Source organism: Aulostomus chinensis, chromosome 19 (genome assembly GCF_037954235.1).
Source record: "Aulostomus chinensis isolate RoL2024-O1b breed Wild chromosome 19, RoL_Achi_v1.0, whole genome shotgun sequence".
NCBI classification, from domain to species: domain Eukaryota; kingdom Metazoa; phylum Chordata; class Actinopteri; order Syngnathiformes; family Aulostomidae; genus Aulostomus; species Aulostomus chinensis.
The window spans coordinates 13,377,863-13,391,487 of NC_141338.1; the positions used below are offsets into that span (position 1 = coordinate 13,377,863).

General features: G+C 41.3%; 1 protein-coding gene across 9 annotated transcripts in view; it reads right to left on the reverse strand.

Annotated features, from left to right (window-relative positions):
- The window catches only part of ank1b (ankyrin 1, erythrocytic b), a 75,907-nt gene that overhangs the window by 31,744 nt on the left and 30,538 nt on the right, over window positions 1–13,625 (reverse strand). For all 9 annotated transcript variants that reach the window (XM_086188157.1, XM_086188162.1, XM_086188161.1 and 6 more), the window contains exons 2-13: window positions 8,927–9,028; window positions 4,512–4,610; window positions 4,143–4,241; window positions 3,782–3,880; window positions 3,244–3,429; window positions 3,032–3,130; window positions 2,758–2,856; window positions 2,468–2,566; window positions 2,067–2,264; window positions 828–926; window positions 390–488; window positions 29–127 (exon numbers count right to left, since the gene is read on the reverse strand). In XM_086188157.1, the coding sequence (XP_086044283.1) occupies window positions 29–127; window positions 390–488; window positions 828–926; window positions 2,067–2,264; window positions 2,468–2,566; window positions 2,758–2,856; window positions 3,032–3,130; window positions 3,244–3,429; window positions 3,782–3,880; window positions 4,143–4,241; window positions 4,512–4,610; window positions 8,927–9,028 (1,377 nt within the window). The remainder of the gene's footprint in view (window positions 1–28; window positions 128–389; window positions 489–827; window positions 927–2,066; window positions 2,265–2,467; window positions 2,567–2,757; window positions 2,857–3,031; window positions 3,131–3,243; window positions 3,430–3,781; window positions 3,881–4,142; window positions 4,242–4,511; window positions 4,611–8,926; window positions 9,029–13,625) is intronic.

Genomic DNA, 13,625 nt, shown 5'->3' on the forward strand with positions numbered 1-13,625 from the left:
GGCTGAAGCGAGACCGCAGGGCTCGTACCTTCGCTTTGGCGTCCACTTGTGCTGCATTCTGCAAAAGGAACTGAGCAACTTCACAGTGTCCTGCTCTGGAGGCCATGTGGAGGGGGGTCTCCACTTTCTGGTGTAAGTAAATGTAGTCAAACAGTTAAACACACAATAGAACGTCCCCCCATTTACTGATTCATCAATTACTGTAAATGGCCGAATGTTCATTGAAAACATTTGTTTATAAAAAAGTAATACTAGTAATTCTTGCTGAAATTGTGAAATAGTTTGTCTATAGTTGATGTTGAATTCATGAATTGCCACAAATAGAATTTTACTTTCTAAAAATGCAGATTTTTTTTTCTTGTTTCGTTGATGATACAGGGGGTTCTCACCACATTGGAAGCATTAGGTGAAGCCCCTCTCTGGAGCAGGTTCTTCACTATGTTAAGGTGGCCCATAAATGCTGCTACGTGAAGAGGAGTGAGACCAGACTGCAAACACAAACAGGAAGAGGAGGCCATTAGGAATCCATATCGGCACATTTGACTCTCAGATACAAGCAAATAACAGTTTTGAATTTTTAAGGAAAGGTGAAGGTAAATGAATGATAAAATCACACACAGCGCACACGCATTTAAAAATACAGCACTTCCTACAGTAGCTGTGCTTTCAATATGATTGGCAATAACACAGTAAGGCGCAAACGTATATCCGTTACAAAGTCAAGGAAGGCTTTACAAAGGCCTCATTTCTGAAAGTTTTTCTGTCTACATCAGCAGAGAGGACGTTTGTCCGTTTGCTGACTCCCCCTCCTGGTCACATCATCTCACCTCTGTGACGGCTTCTAGGGACGCAGAGTGCTTAAGCAGCAGGTCCATTGACCGCATGTGGTTCTTCTTGCAAGCGATATGGAGAGGTGTGAAACCGTTCTAGGGACACAGAAGGAAAAGTTCAAAGCGAGTCAAAATATATGTACAGTCAAGCCTTTTGATCTGAGGGCTGTTCTCAAAATTCATAAGCCCTGACCTTGTCTGATAAACGGTTGAATAAACTAGAATAAAAGAAAAACTGATAAATAAAAAGTAACTTAAGGGCTGTTTCACTCCTTAGTTCACTGGCACTGGTCTGAATCAGTTGAGGTAGTCAGCTCTGATTGTTCCCTCTTAGCATGGTTTGTTTTCACAGAAAAATATCAAAACAAACCCAAATCTATCACAAAAACCTGGTGGGAGGTAACGAGGTAACACACCTACAAACTAGTTTGCCTGTCAAAACCACAACAAGACAGTAAGAACTCACTGGAACTGCAAGAGGATAAATACAGAGAGAAGGTCCTGTGTTCAGATTCGTGCGTATTTTCTACATTTTTATCCTTTACTTTGGTTGCTCTGATGTGTCGGAAAAGCAAAGTGCATCTGGTTACAGGAGTCACTTAGGATCACACTTGCATAGTACACTGATATTTGGCTGGAGCCACAGTCGGATCACATTCTCACCACAACAAACCACTCTAAAGTTTGTTTGTGGTTGTCTCAAGGAAGTCTCGACCTTCTCAGGGGCTCTGCTTTGGTGCACAGCAGTGAATGTTTTAGGTGTTCACACCTGCCCAAACAAACCACAACATGGAAAACAGACTTTTGAAAGTAAACCCTAAAAAATGGAGGTAAAAGACAAAAACATTTTTGGACTTATAGCTACACTTTTGAGCAATACTCCTTGAAAGGTACATTTGAAACCTCACAAATGCAGAATTTGTCTTCCAATGGGCCAAAAGATCAAATTTTTGCTAAGAAAAAGGGTTCAGAGTGAACTGAGGGGCACTAACATCGCTCAAAAGGGTACCACCCAGCGACAAGCATTGGTGCCCTCTTAGGTTCACAATGATTCCTCCATTTTTGAGTGTGTAGGTGTGAAAGAACCCAAGTCTACAGCAAAGCACTGTTTTGACAATTGACAAAGTTTGACACTTTCCAAACACAGGGGAGTTTCAAAGAACTTGTACATTATAAGTCTGCTTCATTTGGTTTCTGGTAACCCTAAGATAGAAGGCCAACAGAAACAGTATTCACCAGGGCTCGTGCATTGGCTTTGGCCCCCTTGTCCAGTAGGACTTTGGCCATGCGATGGTGACCACAGTGGGCTGCTACATGAAGGGGAGTTAAATGGTCCAGTGTGATATCATCGATCTCAGCGTTGTATTGGAGTAGCTGCCTGACACAGTCCATGTGATCCCCCTGAGCTGCCATGTGGATGGGAGACAGACCGTTCTGCAAGACAGGGACACAGACAGACGTGGGGGCATTTATGAAGAGAAAGTAGAGAAAGACAGAGAAAACAAACCGACAGAGACGAGGAAATGTAGCGGTTTTGGAATGCAGAAGCCAGTCTTGGAGGAGACATGCGCTCTCCCGAGTGCTTTCTTGTTACAGGGTGTAATGATTCAAAGACAATCACTGTGACTGCAGTCTACCTTGGTTTTAGCCTGGATGGGAGCACCGTGTTCCAGCAAGATCTCAATGATACGAACATGACCATTCCTGGCTGCACAGTGGAGAGGAGTGAGCTCATCCTTCCAGGGTGTGAGTAAAAGAGGGACAGATATCGAGAGAATAATTAGAAAAGTGTTGAACAACAGATCAGCATGGGGGAGCGACAGATGGGGTAATTAAATATTAGGGAGGCTTTAAGCAGGCATAAGTGACAAAATGACTGACTGCTTACTAAAAAAGGAATAACGGCAAACAGCAGACGGTGAACTACCTTAGTTTTGGCATCAATTTGAGCCCCTCTGTCCAACAGTAATCTGACCATCATCACATTTCCCCTCCTGGAGGCGATATGAAGGGGCGTGATGCCATTCTAGAGGAGGCAGAACATGAAGTCATTCATCATTGGGGCATCATCAGTCATCGCCACCATTGCAAAACAATACAGCTATTGAAAGTGCATTGTTACAAACAACAAAACGTATATACTGTCAGTACTGAGGTGTTATGATTGTTTTCTCAGCACATGGTTCTTTTCTGCTGCTGACCTTAGGGGTGAAGTTAACGTTTGCTCCTCTGTTGAGCAGCAGCTGTGCTACACTCATATTCTCATAGTGGGCAGCAATATGGAGAGGTGTGAAACCAGTCTATGGAGAAAAGGACACAATTGGATAATGTGAGAATAAATATTAGAGTGTTAACAGTTGGTCGTTTTACTTCATGGTGCTGCCAAAGTAGAGAGTTTACAGCGAGTGAATACCTTGCTGAGAACGTCTGGATTTGGGTCGTTCTGGAGAAGCACTGCTGCGGTGCGCGTGTCGTCGTTTCGTGCAGCGATGTGCAGCGCAGGAAGGCGGACTTTGCCTTTAGTACCATAGTTGATGAGCAGCGCCACAACATTTTCATGGCCCTGCTGGAGCGCCACCGCCAGGGGAGTGAAGCCATCCTGACGCAAGGGATGTAGAAATTTTGGCACAAGACGTGGAAGGGGTATTCAGGAGAAAAGAAAGAAGTAAATTTTTAAAAATGCAAAGCAAGTGTTGGACCAAGACTCCATCAGGGAAAAAAATTCTGAATGTTTGGGGAATGAGAGGCTGTTTATCACTGCTTGCAGCTTTAATGAGAGCCCAAGCACCAAAGTGCCAAAGGACAAAATTTGTCCGAGTGCTTTCTAGTATCTCTAATGTCTCATCATTCATGCAATGCCTATCTGTGGTAACACACAGGTGGTTAAAGAGGTAAGGACCATCAGTGGCTATCAGGGGAACTTCAGCACTCCATTAAGTCACCACACGCACCTCAGTGGGGAGACTCTGATTGGCTCCATTCTCCAGCAGGAACTTGACCACCTCCAAGTGATTCTCCTGTGCTGCCATGTAGAGAGGACTGAAGCCTTTCTGTTAGGGCACACAGTACACATAGTTACACACACACAAGCACAAACCCACTCCCATAGATGTGAAGTCATGAGACATCCGAACATATGCCTGCATATGAGGCTCGGCACATAAGGGAGGTGTTTATCTTAACAAGGACACACGTACACACGCCTGACACACATATAATCTTGAGCTGATGAATCCAATTGGACAAACGCATGCGTGAACACAGATTTCACACATATGTTCATACATTTATTCACCACTGGTGGTGACTCACATGTGACTGGGCGTTGACATTGGCACCATAGTTGACAAGCTCAGCCACAACTTTCTCCTGTCCTGCCAGCGCAGCAATATGAAGAGCAGTGTTGCCTTTCTGGAGGTCACACACACACACACACACACACACACACACACACAAAGCGATGTAAATGACAGTTAACTATGTGCATTCTAACAGCCTGTAATGCTGTGGTTACCAGAATTAATTAATGTTGCAGTCTAGATGATCTAGCACTGAAACTAGCTTAGCTAAAGCAAAAAGAGAATTGGGAATTTAGGGTGGATGAAATGCCTTTTTTTCCAGTTCAGTTTGATGTACTACTACTACTCCTACTACTACTACTTCTAGAGAGCAAACATGTACCTTGGTGGTGGCTTCCAGCTCGATGCCAGCATGCAGCAGCTCCAGGACCATTTTGACATGACCCTCCTTTGAGGCCAGGTGTAACCCGTTGAGACCGTTCTTGCAGAGTAAACAGAAAGTTCACATTACTTTAAAGTGTAAAACAGTGTTCTCTGAAAAGCCAACATTAAAGATCCCCCCCAAAAATGTATATACAAGTGTAGAAGAACACTCTGAAGCACTATAATGTGTGCCTGAAATTATTTGTGCTGAAAAACAATTACGATTAAATCCACAACTTGCGAGCAGCATTAAATGGGGTCAAAGCAGAGTGAGAATACAGTAAAAAATGAATATCTGGGCAACTCCTGACGAGTATGCTGTATTCCACATATCTGGCAAAACATCACAAACATGATTTGTTGAGATGAAAGTCATTGCCCAGGTGGGTTTGAACTCAAAAACAGTGACACAGGAAAGTCTACCAAGAGACCAGTGAGGGCAGGTGGTAGAAATGTTTCTCAAGTGAAGCAACGGCATCACATGCAGAACTTTAAATGAGATAACAAAAACGCTTCAGTGGAGGCCAATCAATGACCACAAAGAGCTACTTGGCCCAGAACAACAACATCGTAGATGCAACAAAACCATCACAATAAATCAAGTGAATTAAAAAAAACATACAGGCCACTTTTGAGAAATACTTGACATCTTTCATTGAGCTGCATCACACTTTTTAAACTGCTCAACTTTTACTTTGAAGGCCAGCTGCCTCCATTTCCTGTTTTTTTTTTTTTTTGCTGAAAAACAAAAACAAAACTCAACTAGTTAAAAAATAGGATGCCATTTGTAATTTTGAAAGTTTGGGAAGCAAAAAAAAGAAAAAAAAGAACTTGAGCTTCAGGGCTCCAACTGCTTCCAATATTTGTGATGTCACAAATCTTGCTGGTGGGACTGCCTCTTAAAAAAATCTCACCCTCGTGAAGCACAGATGAATGTGAATGTGCATCATTCTACTAAGTGAAGCTCAGATATTCAACTGGAGGATCGAGAAAAATGGAGAGGAACTTGAATGATTTACTACTGTCGATTAACATCAGTAGTTCTTGTATACTAATCCTTTTAATAATTAAGATTACTATGACACAGTTCACATTAATTGGAAGATACATCTCTCATGGCAACTAAATGAATTAAGAAGCACTTTGGTAAGTTAGTGTAATAATACACACTTGTGGAGCTGCACTTTTTAGCCTTGTTGGGTGAAAAACAACTGTTAACGTGGAAATCGTGCAGTTGTATGAGAACAGAGTGCTGTGTATACGTTTTTACAGTAGATTCATCCTTTCATGATGGAACCAAGAGAACAGGGAACTCACTGTGTGGTTCTCACGCTTCACGTGTTCAGTTTTCTCTTTAGCTGTGCAGCCCATCAACTGTCTAGTTGACATATCTCAACAGCCAGCTGATAAACCCACAGCGCCAGCTGCTGTGAACAAATGCACAGCGTGATGAGACTGATGAGCAAGCAGCCGAGCCTGGGCGCCTGCCTGAGAGTCTCTCTGGAGGGCTGCTGATGCGCTGGTTCAGTCAAGTCTGAGCTGCTTGCTGTAACCAAGCTGACCACCAGGAGTCTCAGCGTTCCACACCGTTCTCAAGCCTGCCATCATACTGCAGTGTCACTCAGTTCAAATGGATAACAGAGTGTGTGTGTGTGTGTGTGTGTGTGTGTGTGTGTGTGAGAGAGCATGCGCAGAGTGATGGCAAACAGACGATCAGGCTAATGCAGGCTGTCTGATGTATATTGTAGTGTGTGATATAGTATGAAGTATGAGATACACTGGAATCTAAACACACGGCTCTGAATGTGTGATATGTAGAGAGAAGGGGCTTATAGAGTCTTTTGTTTTTTTACAAAAACATACATTACTTTATTATATCAACTGATGCAGAGTCACTAAAATCATTAATTAATTGTATAAAATAATAATCATGGGATGATCTGAGAGAGATCTGAGAGAGATGGTGAGACCAAGAGAGTTCATTAGCTTCGGTAGAAAACTAATAAATAAATAATTAGACATTTTAGGGCTTTGGCTGAGGGAACTGTTGACATTTGTGCGTAAGAAATATCATTATTATAGAAGACTATTAACCATATAATATCAACTAATTCAATACCAATATTAAAAACATTAAAAATGTACAAATATATTTATTTTTTCCTGTAATTATCAATCAGTGACACAAATAAGCTTAAATTCAAAGTGCTTGACAAGCAATTGACCAAACAGATTGAAATAAGAAAAATATGTCAAAGAAGATACATAAGAATAATTTGAGTTGCCAACCAAAAAAAACCCAAAAAACAAAACAGGGTTCTAATATAAATGTGAAATAATAAATAAACAAAATCATTATTATGATTATATTAATCATTTATAGTTTATAAGGGGAGACTTATTGTAAAATGGTACCAACATGAATAATAAAATGATAATAATACAATAAATTAAGTAATAATAACATTGTTAGTTTGGATAGTAAAAACAATAAGAATTTAACTAAATATAAATGATAAAACCACGCAAATATAAAATGCTACATAAAATACACTATTTAATTTTCTAAATAGCTGGATTTTACTTTTTTTTTTTTTTTTAAATATCAGCACCTTAATCTCCTCTCAGGTCTTCTGGAACCTTCCTGCAGTGTCTCAGAGCGTCATAACTAAAATCAGCTACCCCAAATGTTCGCCCTGCTTTATTACAACAATGCTCGCCATCTGTCTCCTCTGTCTCTTCTTCATTCTCCAAACCACTTGGTTTGTGGGGACAGGTTTGTGTGTGTGTGTGTGTGTGTGTGTGTGTGTTTAAGCTTAAATCATACAAATTCACATATCTCATGATAGTCATTGCCTGCATTTGTTGTGTTACAGTAATGATGCAAGAAGGTGTAAGCAACAGACAGTAGGGGAGAAGATTGAGGGAACTATAATCACATAGACTTAATTATTCATGGCCACCACTTTACGCGACAGAGACTAAGGAGGTCTAGGAGTCCTGAATTTTTCATTCTCTTTCTGGTCTTCCACATTATGTCCTTTGGTGATACCACAGAACAGCCTTCCATTGAGAATACTGCAGCATTATGTGGCATCATCAAATATTCTACATTAGACAAAATTTTGCAGTTTTTTTTCTCTATGGGATAAAGTGAAGTTCCTGTGGAACTCTGCTCACCATGTTTCATAATCCTGACCTTGTTACTGTGGGGAAGCCTTTCACTTTCCTGCTCTGCAATTCAAAATGAGTCCATTCGCTCCCAAAACATCAGCCTCTTCACACAAACGCCACTTATCCAGGCTATTAATCCAACAAGTAACCAAATTATTACTGAAAACAGGCCGAACATGAATATTAGGATTTTTTTGTTAACCAGTGGACACATAAGAAACTCCTCATTCACACAAATGTACCTGCATTAATGGTGCTCACAGGAAATTGATTGCTGTCTCACTGAAAACTTATTCTACCTGCATATCCGTGCTAATCTTGACAACTATTTGTCTCATACATAAACATCCTTGAAGTGTGACGCAGTGCTTAGATAATTATGTCACATTCCTTTACCTCATTTGAGACTATTTGTTGTTGTTTTTCTCACTGTGCTGCCTTTGTATTTTTGTTTATGAATGGGTTTAATACAATTTGGGTGACCTTGAAGTTGAGTGTTGTTGCCTAGCAACATGTAAAGTAGTAAACACTTTGCTTAATGTCCCGTCTTAGATTGTAAGGGAGGTTTGGTGACATCGCTCAAACCTCGGCTCCGCCCTTCAAACAAACAACAGACACTGCAAAAGATAAAGGGGGCGGGGCATGTAGTTGTAATGACATCTGGCCCTGCCCCTCAAACGACAAACACACTATTTAAAATGACTTTTTGTACATTTGTCATCAGATGTAAACACTATAAGTTATATGCTGAACGTGTGACTTACCAGCCAGTAATATTAAAGCAAGTATTATCCTAAAATCCTGCTCTGAACAAACAGTCGACTGAGGACGACTCTTCTCCGGCTCTAATATGCCCCCCCAGGGCTCTGAATGAATGAGTTTGAAGGGAGTTGTAAGACTGTATAATGAATTCCACCCTTCTGGATAAGAGATTCTTCTGTGTAAAACAGCAACAGTGGAAATATCTCATAGTCTGCTGCTGCTAGTATGTCCACTTTTCTAACGTTATAAAATCAAATCAATCTAATTTTGACCGTTAACAACTCATTTTCAACTGGGGTTTGCATCACTCAAAACAATTCCTGCAATTTTTAGAGGACTCTCTTGGTTAATGGCATGCTACTACCTTAAATATATCCTTCCACTTCCAACTGATGACAGCTTTTTAAGGGACCAGTAGTGGTTGTAGATCTATCTTACTTGATTAGCTATGTTGATGTCGATTCCATTCTTGATGTGGTCCAGAGCTTTGTCCAGGTTCCCTGAACGAGCTGCACGCAGAAAGCTGGTGGCTGCATCGGCCTGTGATGGATAGAGAGAGGGACTGTTAGAAAGGAGGGCAAAATAGAAGAGAAGAGCGTGCAGTTCAATACTCGCTACTGATACGGCGTAAATGTTGTAAATATACACAGATAAATGTTCATGTTCTCCAAAATTTCCCATAATTTCTCTATTAGGACGGATATCCGTGTGTAGTTACATTACAGTCCCTGGTCTGGTTTCATATCTTAATCCATTCTAATGATATAAAAATCATTTTAAAAGGAAGACAAGGCTGTACGCAGGAAAAGTGATACTACATTCGTCGGCCCCGCTGCCCTCTGGAAAAGGCTGGAAATGTCAGACTCCTTACTGGCGAGCTTCGCCCACGCTGCCAGTTTGGCAGGCGTTCATAGCTGAACACACTCAGCCACGAGCTGCGCAGTCCGCCTGTCTGATCTCAGAGGAAAGCTCCTGTGGTTTGTGTCAGTGTTTGTACGCCCACCTCTGAATTCATTCATCAGCCGATAGCGTAACACGGCTGACCTGAACAATGAGATGTTTTTAACGCCCTGAAGAGGAAACACTGTCCTCTCGACCCTCTCCCTCTCAGCTATCAGGAGAAGTATCCATCAGTCTGAGCTCCAATGGTTTAATTATATTAACTCGGTCTCCTTCTCACCTGACGTCTGTGCTGTTGTATCAGCTAATACCCTTGCACGCCGTTATCCTACAAATACATGACATGATCTTATCACAGCCCCTGGTTCAAGTGAACCTCTTCGTTGTTTTTTTGTTAAACCAACGTTCAGTTATATTTGTTGTAGCTTCCATTTTTCTGTGGCTCGCGTCTGTCAGCAGCATTACACAAAACCCATGAGCCTGAACTTGGTGGAAGGTTGAAGAATGAGCCAAGGAAGAACAGAACTGTTACATGTTTGGATGGATTTTTCATAGAATCACCGAAAGGCAACTGGGAAACGGGTTTTTCTGTGCTTGGATGCAGCCCCCCCAAGTGGGTCGATGAGAATGGCCATCAGAACTTGGTGGTAGGCCTCTCGTGAGGCAGTGGAGAGTTTCAGTTAACAGTGTTACTCTAGTGATACATTGAACGGTAGGAACTGGACTCCAAACAGTCCTTTACAAATGTCACATCTTTGGTAAAGGTCCTGGCCTGAAAAATTCGACAAGCTGAATTTTAAATCTAGCAATAGCACCGCCTTCCGCGGTTAAAGGAACCTAGGCCTGATGTAAGACATCATTTGAGTTGTAGCAGCATCATATATAGTGACGGTATGTTAGTCTGCTCCTGTAGGCTTCACCTCCCTCTTGCGTGTACGGTTTTGTGTGTGTGTGTGTGTGTGTGTGTGTGTGTGTGGGGGGGGGGGGGGGCTCGCTCATCACTGCTTTCAGCTTTAATTAGGACCAGAGGACTAAAAAGACACAGATGCCTAAAATAGTCTGTTTTCTTCTCTGTAGAGAAAGAGGACGAGGCATGATAGCAACCACCTCTACACCAAAAAAACCCACATGGAATCTTGGATGTGCCTGAAGCCTGTGCAGATGTAAATTTGTAGACATAAAACTAAAAAACCTTTGTGTTTTATTCTTGTCGAAATTACAAACGCACACCTGAACGCATACAATATCCACTTACATCTGGCACTTCTTCTCCTGCTTGACAATCAGCATTAGTTCCCGTCGGTACCAGCTCGTACTGTGGCGGTGCAACGCTTCCTTCCACCGCATGTGTTTGTCTTTCATGTATAGCCTGAAGCGTTTCACATTTCAAAAGTGAACTCAGTTTATGTCTCACTCACGTGTTTTGTAATGAGCGCTGGTTGTGTGCGTTCTGAGGCAACACGCCATGAGCTGACCATTTTTTGCAGAAAATACGAAACCCTGGAGCACCTTCTAAAAGCTCATCCTGCACTAGTTTCCGCTCATGTTGCTGTCAGGTGGAATCTATTTTCTTCTTGGCTTCTATCCCATCTCCACTTTTTCTATCTCACCCTTTTAATTCCTCCCTCCATCACGCGCGATGAGATGAGAGCTGTACATTTAATCCTGGCAGCTCATCGTTAAGATTACTGAAACCTCTCACCATCTCCTCTCTTTTATTCTTGTGTTTAATTGAACTAATACATCAGCTAGTACACATTTTTTCTAACATCACAACGCGTGTATCCTTTCTCTTTCCTCCTGTTTAAACATTTTTCATCATTTCACTTCGCCTCATATGGGGAGGAGCGTTTAAATTAATTATTGTGACATAACACCGCGATTTAGTGAAATCACGAACAATAATCCCATTTGGGGAATGAGTACAGCTCAGTCTTCATTTGTTCTTTCCGGCTCTTCTCTGTAGTTTAATACAGAATTATGAACACGACACATACAAAGCTTTCGAGAGATGAAGTGTTGTTTTAACAGTTTGGGGTCTAAATATGGACATTAATTGCAGTTGCATTGTTGTTTAGAATTCAATGGTGTGTTCTTTTTGTTTTAATCAAAGCTGAACATGACTTTTTACATACATATAAATTTTAAGTTCGAGCCTAACTGGGGGCAACATGCAATATTTAAACTATAATGACTTTTTGTAAAATTTCAGTCCTTAAAAATGTACATGTGATTCAACAGAGGGAACCGCTGAAATATAATTCACTGACAATCATTCAAATCAAACTTCTAAACTTTTGACCAATCGAGCTAATAGAAGTGGACAAGCTGCTCTGATTGTATAATCCCAGAAAGGATTCCGCAAACATCCTTTGTACTTTTTTATTTCAAAATTATACAAATAAGACTTTAATTTTGTTTTATTGATTTACTCATATCTTGAAAACCTGTATTTTTCCTGATTTCCATGAAATGTTGTTTTCATATTTGTTATTTATGTTCCTACAGAGTTGTACCACAAACATCCACCATCAGACTCAGCAGGGATTAACCTTGCTGGGAGGAGTCAAAGCAAAGATGTCTGAAGTCGTATACTGCAGGTCAGAAGAAGTCAGAAGTCTCTCAAATAGTTTTTACAGAGATTTTAGAAAACCCAGCAGCAGTCGATGAGGAAACAACGCTGAAGAACACAAGGATGTAAACAACAAACATCATATTTACTCTTTGATTGGAGAGCCATGTTCCTCAGACAGAGGCCACAAAACTGTCCTGGTAGACACGCCAGTGCTCAACTACTTTAGTGTAGAAGACAGCATGTTTGTACGTGCCCGCGCACTTACACGCACTCTGTCTCTCTCTCTCTCTCTCTCTCGGTCTCTCTCTCTCACACACGCACACACACACACACACACACACACACACACATGCGCACGCGCGCATGTGCATGCACAGAGAACTGCTTTCTCAGATAATGAGTGAGTGACAAGAAAAGCAGGACAAGAGAGGGAGGGATGATGAGGGAGAGAAGAAAGGAATGAAAAGCAAATTATATGAAAGAGAAAAGTGGTGAGGAGCCTGCAGAAGAGAGGAATGTGAGGAGGATGAGGAGGAAATGAGACGCGAAACATTTTGAGAGCAGAACCGCAGAGGAATATAATATGTTTAATCTTTAAATTTTCTCTGTGTCTGTTGTACCTTTCTTGTGATGAGAGTTTTTATTTTGTTATACATTTCCTTCCTTCAGCAGAGGACATTTGATTGAGAGATAAAAGATGATGACCTGAAAGAATTGTAAGATAGCATACTGCTTATCATGCTATTCCCAAAATTAATCTAATATAATATACAGGAATGTTGGTGTCTTGACCCGAGTGTTCAGCTCAGAGGGACAAAAACATTTGACTTTCCATTGTTGGAAATCCTCATTTTGCAATTAAAGCAGTCAAGTGTCTTACAGCAGGGAATCAATTATGGCAGATTTGTCAGCAAAACAGTCAATGTGTGAATTTTTCTCCAGCACAGTGTAACAAACAACAAAATTACTTCTTGTGTGCTTTGTATGACCTAAAATGGCATCATCAGACTAGTTTAGCCTGTTTTTGGGTGGCAGGAGCGAAAATGAGTCATCCTCAACATTTGTTGGGTTATAAACACAAAGTGAAAGATGCAAAATAGGACGCAGAGGCAGTCTGGGCAACTGTCACGTCATTCAAAAATGAGCTGCAACGTTTTAGGCATTCTGTAACCTGAAACAACTCAAAATTCAATGCATTAAATTGTTGTAAATCACCTCTGGCGTCTCCATAGACTTCAAATGTTTACGTCCTCTGACACGGTCACGACTCACCAGTGTGCTGGTGTCCATCTTGTGTCCAGTCGGAGCGCGGCACAGTAACAGCTGACAGTAATGGTGACAGGATGTCAGCTAATGTAGAGGAAGGATCTGCGAATGTGATCATCATCAAGGACAGCAGTGATTATGTGCGATGTGCTGGGATAACATTTTTCCATACGTTGTGTCTGACTGGGTTCAAGTCCTCTTCAGGGTGTGGTAAAACTGCGCCTTGGTTAATTAGTGTGAGTGCTCCCTGTTGTCAACACGCGACACCAGCAGGGGTAGTTTTGTGGAAAAAAAATTGAAAAAGATTTAAAAAAGGGGGGGGGGGGTTACAAAAATGGAGAAAGAGCAAGATATTTTTCATCTTTTTCCACACATTTTATTTTTCCAAGTGTTTTT